The sequence below is a fragment of the Sinocyclocheilus anshuiensis genome, unplaced genomic scaffold, assembly GCF_001515605.1.
Source record: "Sinocyclocheilus anshuiensis isolate Anshui unplaced genomic scaffold, SAMN03320099.WGS_v1.1 scaffold553, whole genome shotgun sequence".
In the NCBI taxonomy this organism is placed as follows: domain Eukaryota; kingdom Metazoa; phylum Chordata; class Actinopteri; order Cypriniformes; family Cyprinidae; genus Sinocyclocheilus; species Sinocyclocheilus anshuiensis.
Window position 1 is genome coordinate 862745 of NW_015539821.1, and position 17832 is coordinate 880576.

General features: G+C 35.1%; 1 protein-coding gene and 1 long non-coding RNA gene across 2 annotated transcripts in view; one reads left to right on the top strand and one right to left on the bottom strand.

The window, feature by feature from the left end:
• The window catches only part of LOC107684052 (uncharacterized), a 20237-nt gene extending 2607 nt beyond the window's left edge, over positions 1-17630 (top strand). Inside the window, exons 2-3 of the long non-coding RNA XR_001633809.1 lie at positions 11362-11368; positions 17406-17630. This is a non-coding gene — a long non-coding RNA (uncharacterized LOC107684052). The remainder of the gene's footprint in view (positions 1-11361; positions 11369-17405) is intronic.
• Positions 3268-17594, bottom strand: LOC107684050 (ras-related protein Rab-40B-like). Its single transcript, XM_016480192.1, has 7 exons — positions 17579-17594; positions 17069-17298; positions 8386-8446; positions 7640-7700; positions 6690-6767; positions 6028-6250; positions 3268-4301 (listed from the first exon to the last, which is right to left on the bottom strand). The coding sequence occupies exons 2-7, from the start codon at positions 17232-17234 to the stop codon at positions 4030-4032; spliced, it is 861 nt and encodes a 286-aa protein (XP_016335678.1). The 5' UTR covers positions 17235-17298; positions 17579-17594; the 3' UTR covers positions 3268-4029.
• Positions 17631-17832: the final 202 nt, after the last annotated feature.

Below are 17832 nucleotides of genomic sequence, written 5' to 3' on the forward strand. Positions count from 1 at the left end.
GTAATAACGCAGCAGCATGCTCGAATTTCCTGCGAAAACCTACCCGTACCACTCAAATTAGAAAACATTATCATAAGATGACCGTTGTGAATCAGGCTAAAGTAAAGCGATAGTTTCGAACACTGGCTGGTTATGTACTTGCTCAAATATTGATTTCGGATCATTTTTAACCAAAAAAAGTTACGGACTGCAGCTTTAAGTTAAAAGGTTACCCGGTATAATTTACATCATACACTGAGAATTTTTTTAATGTAAGAAATATAACTGATATATACCGAAATGAAACAAATTATTACATCAAAATCCAACTGAATTGAGAACTTGTGAATCAGATTTAATCAGAAAATCTGTATCAATACCCAGGCCTATGGTCAACTTTGCAGACTGTCCCAAAAATGAAATGCTCATGGTGAAAGTTATGCCTGGTCTACACTACACGATTTTCAAAGTTGTTCGATTGCTGTTCTTTTCACACTGCACAACTGTTTTGGGTATCATGAAGTTGTTTTTACTAGGACAACAATTTCCAAAAACATTCACGAGAAGTGATGTAAGACTCCTCCCCCTGAAATTGCCCTTGCCTTGTATCTTGCTCTCTCATTGGGTATCTTGCTCTCTCATCGGCACTTCTCTCAGATTGTGTCTTTGATAATTGACATCATGCGATCATGATTCACATAAATGAGCACCAATTTGCCTCAAATCTCAGGTTTTTGTTAGGTGATCTCCAGAAATTGTCTGCAAGTAAAAAATGGGCCCAAAATTGTGTAATGTATACCTGGCATTAAAGACACCTGAATGCATCCATAATGTGTGTGAGAGGGGTCTTTATAGTGCCCTTGCAACATGTTTATACCACAACATACATCTCACCATATACAATTTAATGCATTTTCGACCTTTCTGAAAGCTGACCCTATTTATGCTTCTTACTAAGAGGCAGGACAGAACTGAAGGCCAACTGACCAGTCCAGAGGGAACTTCTGGTTGTTCATGCAGAAAAAAGCCCCTCATAACTCCTGTCTGACAGGTCCACTAATCCAATGCGTCACTATATAAGAGCATATGCATGTGCACATGCCTGTTCTCGGCCTTCTATTAGCTGTACAGGTCAGCCATTTGTCTTACAGTGACAGGGTCATTCGCCCTGTGCCTTGAAGAAAGGCATGTCCTTATCAGTATTATGTTATATGACCAATAAAGTGAAGTGACATGACATGTGGCCAAGTATGGTGACCCATACTTGGAATTAGTGCTCTGCATTTATCCCATCCAAAGTGCACACACACAGCAGTGAACACACACACACCATGAACACACACCCGGAGCAGTGGGCAGCCATTTTTTTGCTGCGGCGCCCGGGGAGCAGTTGGGGGATCGGTGCCTTGCTCAAGGGCACCTCAGTTGTGGTATTGAAGGTGGGAGAGAGCATTCACATTCACTCCCCCCACATACAATCCCTGCCGGTACGAGACTAGAACCCGCAACCTTGGGTTACGAGTCCGACTCTCTAACCATTAGGCCACGACTTCCCCCTACATGTACATGTGCAGGTCAGACAGTGTCACCATAGATACCATATCCATCTCCCATGATACTTCATCTCATATCGTATGACAACATTTTGACAAATGGATAAGAAAAATTGAAGAATATTACACTGCATCTATGTGAAGATGGCCAATACATATTTTAAATTGATCTCAGATAGGCAACACTGAATGTAAACAACCAGAAGGCAAAACTGGAACTGGACAGACCACCTACATTTTTTATGAAATAGCGGAATATTGCTGAGGTGCCAACGGCAGGTTGCATACAGGATCCAAAGCAGTTCTTATATTGTTCTAAGCGCATAAATGTGTGAAGTATGCCCTCTGCAGGTTGTTTAATAATTATGGATTTATGCGCTGTTCAATCTCTCTATGTTCTATGCTTTTTATTGCACATCATATAATATAAATTATACAGATATGATTATACAGATTCTTTTCTGATTTTAAAGTAAATGCTCAGTTGCATTCTTTGGAAATTAAGTCATAATCTGAACCCAAGACTAAATTTGAAATATTCTTTCCTACATAGTAATTTGACATACTAGATTTTAAGACAAGATAATTCTGTACCATTAAAAAATGGAATTAAAAATGTTTAAAATTATGCACACTCACATGAATATAACTTAACGTTCTATATGGAACATTTAAATGTTTAAATTTGTGAGTTGTTTTATGTATTTATTTACACATTTTTTTTTTAAATTGATGTCATCTTTTTCTAGTTTTTATCTGATGTTGGCAGACTTAACATAAACAAAAATACTAAGTGCGTTTGGCTTCAAAAGAAGAACATCATTTGTTCAAAAGAAGTGGGGGAAGGATTCTGAAATCAGATCACTTCTTGGCTTTGATCGGGATCAAACCTTCAGTATGTGTTTTTCAAAACTTTTAGAATTAGGGAGAATTGGCATTCCTTTGATCCAAAAATATAGATGCATTTATATTTTGGATTTGATTTGTTACAGTGATAGATGAAATGCTGGGTAAAATATATTTTGTCCCAATAAAATAATACTCCAAAGAGCTGTCAAAATCAAACAAAAGTAACAATGTAATTATATATATATATATCTTCTCAGTACTTTTAAGCTTTCGGTAACAGTCTGGTGAGCTGAAGGACTGCCCTGTTGAAAAAACCAGCATATGCTGGTTAGGTATGTTTTGACGCTGGGATGCTGGTTTAAGCTGGTCCTTTGCTGGTTTATGCTGGTCCTTTGCTGGCTTATGCTGGTCCTTTGCTGGCTTAAACTGGTCCTTTGCTGGTTTAAGCTGGTCCTTTGCTGGTTTATGCTGGTCCTTTGCTGGCTTATGCTGGTCCTTTGCTGGCTTAAACTGGGACCAGCATAAACCAGCAAAGGACCAGTTTAAGCCAGCAAAGGACCAGCTTAAACTAGCATCCCAGCGTCAAAACATACCTAACCAGCATATGCTGTTTTTTTCAACAGGGTGGTCAAATTTTTGTGTGGTAATCGACAGTAATGTCACAGACATTATTTATTTAAACTCTAGCCTCAGTAATTCAAGGCTTCCTTTTGGAATAATAATTTAATTTATTTTCACCAAACCCTCCTTTCTCTACCACAACTCTAAAATCAGTTACAGTAGGCTACTATGCTAGGTAGAAATTTCAAGACCATCTACAAGAAAACACTGCCCTCTAGTGAACATATAGTTAATAAAAGACAACATGACCTCTTGATTTTTCACTGATCTTTATTTAAAACCTGATATGATAGCATGTTAGAAATTTCTGTTTGCTTGCAGTGTAAATGAATCTGAAATATTAGCGTTGTTTTCAATGTGACAAATGAAGCCACATTTTAATCTTCCACGTCTTTGGTGTGTTTCCCATATAAACGTATTGTTTAATAACAATATTGGTCACAGATCAAGTGTATCACAATAATTAAGAATTTTATAATATAGTATCAAACAAAACAAATTATATACACAATACAAAGAGCTGCGTGTCTCAACCTTGACTCTCTTAGCCCCTGAAAAGTGTCTGAATAAAAGTATTAAAGGAAATTAAGCTGGTATTACTTGTCAGTAAAGTCCGTTTCGAAAGTGATCACAAAACAGGAAAGCTGTCTGTTTCTCCTGCTGGCTTGGTCCAAGTTCAGTAGCAAAAAGAGTCCGCCACAGGAAAATGGAGTACCATCAATACATTTACAAGACAAAGAACTTGTACATATTTAAACAATGCAGAGCATTATAAAGGCTTGGCAACACTTAGAAACAGATCCTCTCTCTTACATCTATCCAGCGATCACAATTGGATATGGCCAGGAGGATATTTTAAATAACATGTTGATCAAGTTTGGTCAAACACTTAATATATCAAAGCCCTCACAGGCCACAGTTGTCTCGCTTGTTCTTATTTATTGTAAGACCGTGGTGGTTTTGAACACTAGCTCTTTGTTTAAATTGCATTGTGAGTATGTATTGTAAGTACAGCAACTGCATTGATCTATGAAATCTTGCAGCTCGTCCGTGTGCAGTTCTGGGATAGACTCAGTGGCGGGTAGATGATTTTGGATTTTTTGGTTCCGTTCCTTTTTTTAGCACTACTAGCTATGACCGAGTAGGAACGGCCATGCATCATCCTGGCGTTGAGACCATTGGCCATGGAGAAGGACTTCAGATGGCTCTTTAAGGCAACAGGAAGGGGAAGTTTGTCCACAAGGTGCACTGGAGTGCAGGAAACGATAGAACGACAGCACAGGTCCTGCAGACTCAACACTGGACAAAAGAAAAGAACAGGATCAGGTTAAATGCAACATATTAGAGACCATAAAAACATCCTCAGTTCACAGGCATGGAAAAATGTTAGATATTATTTCTACAAATTCAAATCTGTCATTATATGGTTTATAATAGTCTGTCAGCAATGTTTGTCTTTAAAGGATGAAGTCATTCAATGGAAACTTCAATGGAAAGTTATTTTATCCTATTACTTGGCCTTTAAATAATCTCAAGTCAAAATAAACATATAATGTTTTATTCAAACGCCTTAACCTAAGCTAAGTAAATGTTTTCGTATCGCTTGACCTTGTTCCTAAAAGCATTCTTCTAACATAAACCAAAACTATGATTATTAATAGCTGAAATGTGCTGTGTGGGCGGCTGGCTGTTACATTGATATTTGAACACTGGGTGTCTCCGCTGAGAGCAGTATAAAGTCTCAAAGCTTTGCATACTTCAGGTTTCTAAAGCGTTCCTTTGGACTATACATAATTGCAGCATTGGTCTGAGGAAAAAAACTTGTATTGCTGTTGCTTATGTGGTCATTCTCAGAAAAGGCTCCACTAAAAGGTCTGCGTTATTCTATTACAGCGTTCCTTAATACATCATTTAATGTCAAAAGCATTTATGGTGAAGTTTTTTTTAAATTCCCGGAGAGAACATTTCCAACCTCAACAACATAATGAGTCATAGGGAGATGTTGATGGAAGTGTAGTGAAACAAGACAGCAATGGTATTGTTGTGAACTACTGATGATTGTAGAGGTTTAGCGGTCTTTTCATTTGATTTACATTTATGTAACTGAAAAGCGATATTTTCACTGTAATAATTCTTAAAATAAAAATACATAAAATATAAAATAAAATATATTTTCACAGAATGATATTGTTTGGCATTAAAAATATAATATAATATAATATAATTATATTATTTTATATTATATTATATTATGTCTGTCATCAACAATTAATTTACAAATTTATTCTTTAACATATTATTCAAAAATTAAAAAAAATATGTGTTTCTGTAAGGACATATACGCATATTAATTTGTTTTTCACACTTCCACTAAACATATAAATTCCTGCACTTAGTTTCTCAATTATGTTAAATAGGATATTTTAATAGAGAATTATTTGTTTAAATGACTTTTGCATTCAGATTATACAATATGTGTAAACATGGGCAAAAAAAATGTTGTTCTCAATCTTATAGTATATCTTAGTGTTTAATTTTTTATATTAACATGTTTTGATGTAACTTGTAATGTAAAAAGATACAGTAAAAATGAGAATAATAAAAAGAAATATTATAATTTAATAGGAATATACTGTATTTCATAAGAATATATATTTTTTAACCTATTCACCTCTAGTAACTCCCCAAAACAAGTCCTTATACAAAAGACATAAAATATTCTTACTAAATATATATTTCTTGTAAAAGAAAATAAGTGTTTTGTAAAGTAACTGAAATTTTTTCTGAAATTTACAAGAAACAATCAATCAAATACATATGATAATTACAAAATATCATTCCACTTTCCATATTGTTTTGTGTTATTATATTTTTTAAATATCACATCGCTATAAAAGTGAACCTCTGAGTCCCAGTTAGATAATGTCCATATCATACATGTCTGAATGTAAAAGACATAGCCCTATTATAAATAAATTATTTCTTTTTATTTTTTATATGAAGCCTGACCATAGAAGCTTGTTACCTTTATTGGGTCTCCAAAGTCGCTCCATACCATGCCTCATGAGCACAATTCGGGCCAGCTCAGTGAAGGACTCAGTAATGTTGAAGTTACAGAGAGGGCTGACCTCAAAGAATGTGACGCCCAGTCGCTCTGCGAAAGCCTGGGCGTGCTCGGTGGTCACCTGACGCTTATAGGCCAGGTGAAGCCTGTTTCCCACCAGAATCTTGGGAACACCTGGTGCATGCTGGGTAAAAACAACAACAACCAAAACCCTTCAGGACTTCAGCACTCTTCAGGACATAAGTGCTTTGCTGATTTGTTTTATATTATTATGTCAAGACAATCACTTTAATAATAAAGCAATTTTGAAAGAAAATGCTGTGCGCATCATCAGCCCCCTGCAAGCTACACAGATTAGTTACAGAGCCTCTGTCACTATCATGTATGATTGCAATGATTATAAACATAATTGTTGTTACTGAGTTGCATAACATGCACATTTCCTAAAATACAGAGATGCACATCTATTTTAGCACTTTCTCAAGACGACTAGCTTATGTTTTATTCAATGTAATTTAAAAGCCACTAGTATGACCTCATGTCTTTTTATACCCTTAATCATAATGCACTGCATATTTAACATGCCGAATACTGTAACTACAGTAGTTTTGAGCTGATTTTACCTCATCAATCTCTTTAATCCATCTGTCGATGCCATCAAAAGACCACCGGTTTGTGATGTCATATACAAGGATAACACCCTGAGAAACAAAATTAAAACTTAAATTAAACTTAAATGCACTTTCAATTCAAAATGAAAGAAAAAAAATGAGACCATAAGCTTTTGAGATCGAATTAGATGATCAACGTTTTTCAAAGTCAGGGTGGTACTGGACGTGGTGTTATTTAACATCTCATGCAGTATGTGACTAAAATTGTTGGCAGAGACGTTTACGATGTAATGTCAATAAAGACTGTGTCTTTGCTCCAAGAGTTTCTGTTATTAGGATATCTGTGTTTGCCAGAGCCAGGAAATGTCATGTCAACAATACCAGTCCACTCCGATTTATAGCATACCACACTTTCAACAGGAACTGCTGGTCATTGGGTGGAGTGTTAACAACTGTCTAGGAACACCGGGATTTCAGAGATATTTAAAAGCCATTTCCTAAAGTCTCTTTGCATATGATATACAATGGGCTTACACACAACCACACAAATGATGTCTGATGAAAATCATAACAAAATATAATAGCAATTATAAAGAAAATAATGAAAAATAAATATTTTTAAATATAATTTAAATTAATTATTTTTAAATGAATAACTATAATTATAAATAAAATAATGAACAATATTTTTACATATAACTTAAATTATCTACATCTAAGACAGCTATTCACAAACTCACAAATGGTGACTGATAAATCATGTAAAAATATTTTACATTTATTATATTTACATTCATGAATAAAATAATTACAAATAACTTTAAACTTATTTAAATGAATTCAAATAAATAATTGTAAATATTCTTATATGAATATATTAATTATAATTATAATAGCTTTTATTATAAATAGCTACTCATTGTATTTTCCCAAAGTGTTTTTATAATTAATTGCCGTTATACCTGTGCTCCTCTGGAATATGAGCGGAATATGGTGCAGAATCTGCCTTGTCCTGAGGTGTCCCTGCAAAAAACAACACAACACAGAGGGCCCGCATGACAAAGAACACATTCATCTTACTTCTGTTCTTCAATACATCTGTAGCTATTGTCTTTGCCTCTGCCTGGTGGCATGTGGAGCTCTCTGTGGTTGGTGCCAGGGCAGCAGACTTTGAGTAGGAGCAGTGAAATGAATCATTCACCATCCAGAGCTGAGCGCAGCACCAAGATGTGCCAGTCATGTTGCAGCGGGAAGGGCTGGAGTATCACAAACACTCTGCTCTAAAATGCTTCATCTGTCAAGGCCAGATTATCAATAATTGATTCCAGATTCTTACAACAAGCTCAGTTCTCTTAAAATGCAGCAGAATTTATAAACAAGTTCTAGGCATGGCTAGTGGGATTGACCTGGCTGAATTTTTCATCGGAAGAGTTTGTTGAGGAGCACTGTAATTAACATAGCCAGATGTTTGGCATGTTCACTTCATATTTTGGAAACCAACGGGATCTTATTGAGTGTACACAGGCATGATGGAATGGAGGGGGTGATCTTTAATCTCTCTTCATGCTCGGTTTGAGTTCAAGAAGATAATAGGAGGAAATCAAGTTGAAACTTTAAAGTTCAACATGTATTTCTAGGTTCTGTCAGGTGCTGCAGTCATGGGTTTCCAGTTCAAAAGGAAAAGTAACTGTGATGTAAAGCTACTCACCAAAGCTGGAGCTTGACTCTGCGTCCATCGAGCAGTATGGTAGTTGTCTTGTAGTCAATTCCTACAAGTGAAGAAGAATAGCAAAATTATTAAAGGTGAAGTGTCTAATTTCTGCAGTACTAGCATCACCAAGTGCAACTGCAAAAGTAATGACTGTTTTCAAACGGGATTCCTGTCTGCCATTTGTTAAAAAAAAATAGACAGTACCTCTCCAAATTCACACTATTGGTTGAGCCAATAAGGCAGGTTAGAATGTTCACATAACACAGCAAACATTAAACTATATGTACATTAAACTATACTATAAGCTAAAAAATAAATAAATACACATTTCACCTTAAACAGTCAAATGTTTGGGGTCAGTAAGATTTTTGCTTTAGTAAGAAATTTAATGAGCAAGTATGCATTCAATTGATCAACAATGTCTTTACGTGTAACAGTAAAGTCATTTATAATGTTACATTGATTTATATTTCAAATAAATACTGCTCTTTTGATGTTAATTTTCCTCAAATAATCTTGATGATAATATTTATCAAGGTTTCCACAAAAACATTAAACAGCACAACTGTTTTCAATATTGATTATACTCAGAAATGTTACTTGAGCACAAAATTAGCAAATTAGAATGGTTTCTGAAAGATTATGTGACACTGAAGTCTGCAGTTATGGCTAATGAAAATTCAGCTTTGCTACCACAAGAATAAATTTGATTTTAAAATATATTACAATAGAAAAAAAGGTATTTTAAACTGCAATAGTATTTCACATTATTACTGTTTTTATGATTAAATAAATACCGCCTTGGTCAGCATAAGAGATTTTTTCCAAACACATTTAAAAATTGTACTATGTGACTGGTTGCCAGGGTGTTACTATGCAATTACTAATATCTTCTGGTTGGTTTTTAGCATGTTATTATTATGTGGTAGGGGGTTCTAGGCAGTTGGTTAGTAGTCTGAATCAAAAGATTCCACTTCCAAGTCTAAATGATATTCTGGTCCCTACATATGGCTATTTAAAGGGTTAGTTCACCCAAAAATGAAAATTAGCCAATAAATTACTCACCCTCAAGTCATCCTAGGTGTATATGATTTTCTTCTTTCAGACGAATCCAGTCGGGAGTTATATAAAAAATTGTCTTTGATCTTGAGTGGCGCATGCGCAAAGCCGACCTCCATACGTCATCTGCCTGAAACTGCTTCCGTGTACAACAGTGAGCGCAAGCTACATTAAAGTGATTATTACGTTTTGAATATGGACATTTTTCTTACAAAAACGCATCGATTCGCTACAGAAGGCCTTTGTTCACCCCCCGGAGCCGTGTGAGACACTTTTTTTTATGGATGGGCACTTTTTATTTAACTTCTTTTGGACTGATGCATGCAACACCCGCTGAGTGGTATTAAACAGCTTGAAAGATCAAAGACAATTTTTAATACAACTCCGATTGGATTTGTCTGAAAGAAAGTCATATACACCTAGGATGATGAATTTATGGGCTAATTTTCATTTTTGGGTGAACTAACCCTTTAATTGTCTGAAGGGCAAAATTTAGTTCGTTCATTGAACCCCTGAAAAATGTTCCAGGGAAAGTACTGCATATGATGTTCAAATAAAGACTACATTCTTTTACTCTTAATAATATTTTATTTACAATGTCCCACTTTTGATCATGCATTTGGGTGACAGCAACTACGATTAAGTGACGTCTGCTGGTATGAACATGACACTCGAGGAGGATGCCTGGGCTGAGATTGGAAAGCTTTAGTGTCACCTCCGTGGGGGTTCCAGGTTCCACACACATACACACTGGTATTCTGAACGCTCTTTATCCTAGGGAATTTCAGAGCCATCACACATTCCACTGCGATGAGAATGAAATATACATGGAACAACTGGGAGATTCCATTAAAGTCACAGAAAGAGGATTTGAAAACATCATCAATGTCACTAAAGAATGGAATCAAATGAACCAATCACAATCCCAAGTCACCCTGTGAACTGTGAGGTCACTTAGAGAGTTACAGCATATCCAAAGGTATGCGCTAATGGTGAGGTTTAACCGTCATGTTCTGCACATTAAAAATGAAGTATCAGGTACTAAGTCCAGTCCTCAGTGAAAAAATAATGCATTAGTTCTGTTTGGGTCTCAGATAATACATCTATAAAACATGATAAATGCAAAAAAATCTATATTTGTGTGATGCAACAGGCTATTATTGTGCTTCAAATAATATCTGTTAAATAGGTTTTAATTAGGAAATTCAAATGTTTGGGGTCGGTAAGATTTTTTTTTTATGTTTTATACTCAACAAGGTTGGATTTATTTGAGCAAATATAAAGTAAAAACAGTAATATTGTGAAATATTATTACAATTTAAAATAACCGTTTTCTATTTTAATATATTTTAAAATGAATTTATTCCAGCAAAGCTGAATTTCCAGTACTGAAATTATTCTATGTTGATTTGGATGCGAAACATTCAATTATCATTATAATAAATATTGTTTTGCTGCACCACAGTTGTGCTGGTTAATATTTTTGTGGATACAATAATACTTTTTTTCCCCCCACAATTCTTTGATGAATAGAAAGTTCAAAAGAACAGCATTTATTTTAAATAAAATTTGTTTTGTAACAATGCAAAATTCTTTACTGTCACTTCTGATAAAATTAATTTGTCACTGCAGAATAAAAGTATTAATTTCTTTAATATGGCTTGGTTGAACAATAAATACTTAAGTTAATTAGATGACTCTTACTTCAGTACAAAAATATATTTTATCAAATAAACATGACCAGCGCTTACATCATATTTTCCACCACAAAATAAATATTTTATCAAGCTTTTGATAAAAGACTTATTGTGAATTATTTAATTCAATGTGAAGCATCACATTTAGACAAATATTGTATATAATCAGCTCTCTAGTATTTTTTTCTTTATAAAAATGTCTGCCTGTAGGATGCAGTCTTCCTGTTTGTGTGGGCAAGCTCTGATTCATCCTGACAGATTTTTTGACACTAACTCTTTCTGTCTCCCCGCACAATTACCCTGCTCTGCACCTCTCCTCACCTCCCTCACAGCAACCAACAGAGAGCCATAGACCTTTTCTGACGGGATTACACATACGCTGGATCAACGGGAGTAAGTGGATGAGGATGAAGCCTCCGTGGATAATGGTGTTCAAAATCTAGAGCTGAGGGAGGAAACAGTTGCTAACACTTACTGATCCATCCCCATGCAACTTCAAGTCACGAAGTTATACACAAACCAAAAATACTGCAAGCTGCTTTGTGGCCTGTGGAGACATTGTGGTTGACCTCAAAAAACATCAAACAGATCAGCCGGATTTTAAACCAGCATAATTAAACTCACATAGACCTTAGCCAGGGTAGACACCATAGTTAAAGTAATTTCTCCCTCATTAAAAAATAAATAAAAATAAGCAAATAAAAAGTACATTTAAACATTTTTTTAAATAATGTAGACCCACATGAAGTAAAGACTGGAGTTGTATCAGTACCAAAATTGGCTGATACTGAAATTCTATATTAATTTTTAGAAATTAAAGGGACAGTCCTCCCAGAAATGAAATTTCTGTCATCATTAACTCACCCTAATGTTGTTCCAAAACTGTATGCAGTTCTTTCATCTTCTGAACACAAGATAGATATTTTGAAGAATGTTGATAACTATACATTTTTGGTTCCCATTGACTTCCGTTGTATTTTTTGTCCATACAATGGAAGTCAATGGGAACCAAAACCATTTAGTAACTTGGGTGGACTATTTGGGTGGACTATCCTTTTAAAAATAAAATACTAAACTAAAATCAAGTCACTTTAAATGCTATAGGTGAATTTAGGCATAACAGCATGATATACAGTATGAAAAATCAATATTCCTTGTAAGATTTCCTTTTAGATTCTCAAGATTATATTTAATAGTGTTAAAAATTAGTGTTTTTAAATATTAACTTAAGAGTGTGTTAGATAATAGCAAAGATGATCTAAATGAAAAAAAAAAAAAGAATACAGAAAATGAGCATGCAAAAAACAACAACATTCATTACCACAATATTGACTGATACCAACAAATTACAAAAAACTCTAATACTGGCCAATGACCAATATGGTGCCGATAAATAGTACATCCCTAATCAGTAAATATTTGCTTTTTTTGATGTGTTGTATCGTCTTACATGTGATCTAAGACAATACAATTAGATGTGATCTAAGACAATACAACACAGAGAACAGACTGTTCTTCTACCATTCACAGCCTTGTTTTAATTTGTGCAAAATTCAATATGCCATCTACCCTGATTAATCTCCACAGGCGTTACATAACCTAAAACACATTGAGCAACACATCAGCCTGTATGTTATTTATAAGACAGTGGGATAAATGTTTCAGTGGCACAGAACTGATTTCTGTCTTGGAGAAGAACAGCTGCAAGGCTTCAACTGTCACTGTTCCTTTAAAACCAACAGTCAATGCACCCTTTTCATCGTTCAAACAAACAAGTGGCTTTAAATGTACTCCACTCCTTTATCGCCAGCAAAACCTGGCTGCATCCTCATTCCCCTCGGCTCGGCCACATTTCGCTCAGCAGTTGGAGAGCAGTTACGTAAGAGCTTTGGCCAGTTGTAATAATCTCTATAAACAGAAATTCCAACAGACTTCTGCTAGCAAGGTTGTTAGGCAAGAGCTCTCCCTGTCTAATCATAATGGAGTTTATCGACCATGTACATACAGTATGCACTTATAAGGATTTTTGTGAGTTGCTCCCAAGGTTACGATACAAAATAAATACACAAATTATAAAATATGACAGAATAGGATGTAGAAAATGTTCTGAATCTTGTAAGCAACCTACACAGCAAAAAGCTCCAGCACTGGTCTATTAATTGCTTGCATACCCAATGTTTTAGAAACTGTTTTCCAAGTATTAGCATCCTGGCAGAGCTGTTTACTGGCCCTACGGGGGCTATATTTTTTCTATAGAGTTTGTAAATGAATGTAGTATGAAGTCACTTTCACAAGCCTGCAGTGGGATATTACATTTTCATCACTGTTGCACTAGAAAAGATCAACTAGTTTAAAGTTAACATGAAAACAAAATTGACCCTATTTGCTTTGTTAACGCACATCCCTGATCTTACTGTGAATTATTAATCAATGCACCTTTTTCCAAAAAGAAGTTTGCTGTCATAATGATTAATCAAAATGCAATAATGTTCTCTTACTCTGAAACAGCTTTCCTTCTTTGTTAACAGCAGGCTATTCATTCTGGTTTGGAAAACACACTTTTCACAATCTACTAAAGTCCCGTCTTGCTCAGAAATATGTCATATTACTAAAGTGGGTTGAGAATGGCAATTCATGTTGACTTTAAAGGAATAGTTAACCCAAAAAAGAAGATTTAAAACAGGAAATATGTGGAAATATGACTTAATTACGGTCCTATCATTGTATGAGGATGTATTGGCTTGGCTGCATTAGTTTTTGAAACTGATGGAGCAAAAGAAACATGTTTTATGTTTTTTTTTTTTTTAGTACTGTCAATTGATTAAAAAAGTAACTAATTAATGGCACATTTTTTCTGAAATTAATTGCGATGAATCCCATCTAACATTTGAGTTTTTAATTATAGTTTTATATTGCAAAAAACTCACATTCAATTTTCAAATTAATGTAGACACTTCATAGGCCTAAAGACAGTAAATGTTTAATATTTGTTTAATGACATCTTTTTTTATGACTGAAGGTGATTATCACTCATACCAACACTACTGATGTCTCTAGGATTTTTTGTACCTAATATTTAACCATTGACTATAGCCATTCAACATTACAGTATAATTGAGAGCTATCAATTTTAACATTTATTAGACTTTAAAAAATAAAAACTTATCATTTAAGTCAACTTAAAACAATCTTCACATAAACCCAACAATAAATGTCATATTTATCTGTGCCCTTCAGCAAGTAGGAAATATACAGAAATTAAAGTTATCAAACACTAAATTCGAAATTAAATAGATGAATCCTTAAAGCTACAAGTTATTGATTTCCTCTTTTTTCTTTTGTTCTTTGATTAACAGACATCACAGCAGCTGGGTTATTAGGTTATTTTGGCTGCTTTAAGAGCTGCCGCTGCTGAACATGATGCGGATCTGACGCGCATTGTATTTTCTCACAACTCTTTACCTTTTCTGGCATGCTTCAGTTCAGGTCTAAAAGTCTCTACTAATGACTAAAGCAGACAATTTGAATCAGTGTGTGTTTGCTTGGGGTGTTTTTTTTTAGATTAATGTATCTGTATGTCTTAAAGGACTTTGTGTGTCTACTGAACAGTACATGACTGCCTACTATGACTGACTGTGACACAGCACCATCTGAACAGAACATCCTTGTTTGCACATCACTGCCTGTACCTGTATTTGGGTGCTTTATTTGCACAAATTAACTGTAAAACGTATCAGATCATGATGATGATGTTTTAACTGACTGAAGTTATGATTACTGACTTTATATATTTGAATGTGTTGTGTATTCTCATCCTGGCCCGGGACGATAGACTTGACATAAATACGTCATTGCGAATGACATCATTACGCTAGTGCGTAAAAGAACCTGTGACCCGTTTTTCTGAACCGGTTTTTTTTTTTTTGGATTTGTTTATAAAAAACACTTTTTTTTGCATCACAAGCAGGGATGTAATGATGCACTCTGAACTGGTTGAACATCAATACAAATATGTGACGATTCAAATCGTTTGAGATGTTAAACGAAGCGCGATACATTTCGGGGTGGGAGTTTATATGAATGTATCTCTGAGGGGAACTGACTGTTTTTATTAAAGTTTAGCATTCATAAGAGCAGCGCTGCTTTGTTTTCAGTGGTAACCAAGGAAACGTTGTATTACTGCTGTTTCATAAGTGCCACCTGCTGTCAGAGAGCGAATTTGCATCTCATTCAGCTCGTCTGCTGTATTTGTTTCGTGCAGATGTTTCATGTAGTATAGTTTCACAAAACTAAAGTCAGAGCATTCTGTTTTTGTTTAAAATGTCAAATTATACAATCTAATTTAGAAAAAAAAAACTGCTCATGCTGCATGTATTCAGCATCTTTGGATTGTGATTCAAATGCAGTAGTTGCCTCTAATTTTGAATGGAAAGAGCACAGGCAAAGCCTTAGTTTGTTTATTGTCTTATTTATTTATTGATTTGTGGTTTGTTTTAAAATTTCAATTTAGTTTTTGACATATTTGACATATTTCACTTTCACAAAGAAATATGCAGCGTTTTGTCCAAGCAATAATAACACCTTTTCATTCTAATTTTGTTAAAAAAGTCTACATCCCTATTTACAAGACACTAATTGATTTACTAAAGTTGTGTTGTGGATTATTGCGATGTTGTTTTATTAGCTGTTTGGACTCTCATTCTGATGGCACCCATTCACTTCACAGAATCCATTGGTGAGCAAGTGATGTCATGCTAAATTTCTCCAAAGCTGTTGAAGAAATTTGTTGATGAAGAAACAAACTCATCTACATCTTGGAGGGCCTGAGGCTGAGTAAATTTTAGCTAATTTTTTTGTGTGTGTGAACTATTCTTTTAAGAATATATTAATATGCCTGTCCAAGCAATTAAAATACTATTTAAAGGCTCTTGGTCTAGGGATGATTTTGTTCCTATAACCTGTTGCCCCTCCGCAAAAAGTGGCTGGCATTCCTTCCTCAGCTGCTTGGATAAATGAGTACACAACTGTGCAAGATCTCAGTCAGCCTCTGACCTTAAATGAACAGGTTGGCTGTCAATTTACTTGCTATATCGCTTCGGTGTAATCTAAGCTGTTGTAATGCTTATCATACTTTGGACTTTGCCCAAATGCAGTGACAATGAAAAACGGCACATGTAGTGTGTCCTGTTCAAGCATGCATAAAAACAATAAAACAGCATTCTGGAGAAAATATGTAAACTATTAAGAATTAAGAGATCTAAAGGACTGTCACATCGAGAGCTGGTTGCTACTGAGTTAATAAGTGATGTGCAAGTCATTACATACATGTAAAGATGTTGTGCTTTGTTAGTTATGTGATACAAGCCACTTGTTTGTATCACATAAAGAGTGTTGTTGGCCTTATAGGCAAGACACATGAAAAATATGTTGTTTAGCTGTGAAAGCCCAAAGGGGGGTTCACTACAGTTGATTTTGTCCCCGGGGACGAGTTACTTTTTCCAAAACAGGGAGTAACCAATAACTACAACTACTGCTGAGCTGTAAATAAGAGCTGGACAAACCAGGGCTAGATGTGAAATGTGATCTTGGTGTTTAATATATGTGGCATACTAACTGTTATAATAAATTAAATATTGAAAATAAATGTAATACAGATGGCGATCCCTTGTTTTCAGTGTATAAAGATTTGTTGTTTACATTGTCTAGATTGACAACATTTCTGGTGATAAAACAACTGAAACAGTTCACAATAAGTGATGTAGATGTACACATGATGCTTGTTAGTTGTATTCTTACTTTCTGATCATCATGTGTATGTGATAGAAATGTTAAATAAACTACAATCCATGATAATAGATTCATTTAGAAATGCGCAGACCGACTAACTTTAGTTTCATTTGTACAGTACAGAGATCAAAACGTACCCATATTGTATCCATAGGGTGACTCACTGGACCCATCCTGTAGACTTGCCAGTATTTCCCCTTTCCCAACATCACTGTCTCCAACCAGCAGGAATTTCAGGAGGAAATCATAAGCTTTTGCTGGGCTGCTCCTGTGGTTCATCTTCACATCAGCCCAATGACCCATTCTGGTACATCATGTAACTGTCCTTTGATGGACTTCTGTTAAATATCTCAGACCACCAGTGCAACTAAACAATATAGCTGTTTTAAAAACAAACCTACATATTCTTCACTAGTCTTTTCTGTTTAAAATGTCATGCCCAGTACAACACTAAAGCTGTCCTATTGTTCAAAGATTCTGGTTGTGGATCCACTGATGCTGTTGCGTCACATTAGCAGGTAAATAAAGACCCCTCATACGTTTACAGTATAGTAGCATAAGCCAAGTAACTTATTAAAATTGACTGTTTATACTTATAAAAGAAATGTTAATCTTTATAAAACGCTCCTAATGTTTTTCATCTTTACATTTCGAGCAAACCTGGTCCATTGAGCTCTCTGCCACGATCCCTCTCTTCTATCAGCCTCCCTAAACAGAAAAAAATGTGAGTTTATCCTTAGATTTTCCTTGATTGGTTCCTGTGTGGAGTTGCTAGGGCAGCTCTGCTCTCTCATTGGACATTTAGCGCGTCCATCAAATCCCACAAACGCCCATTTTGTGTTAGAGAGGGTGTGGCTAATTTGCTGTTTTGATCCCATAAGCGCTGATACCAGATCAGAAC

Coding starts and splice junctions, on each gene's coding strand:
- LOC107684050 (XM_016480192.1), bottom strand. CDS start 17,234: ATGGGTCATTGGGCTGATGTGAAGATGAACCACAGGAGCAGCCCAGCA. Junction 8,447..17,068: donor ACCCTATGGATACAATATGG/GTACGTTTTGAT, acceptor CTTCACTTGTAG/GAATTGACTACAAGACAACT. Junction 6,251..6,689: donor GGATTAAAGAGATTGATGAG/GTAAAATCAGCT, acceptor GTTTTTACCCAG/CATGCACCAGGTGTTCCCAA.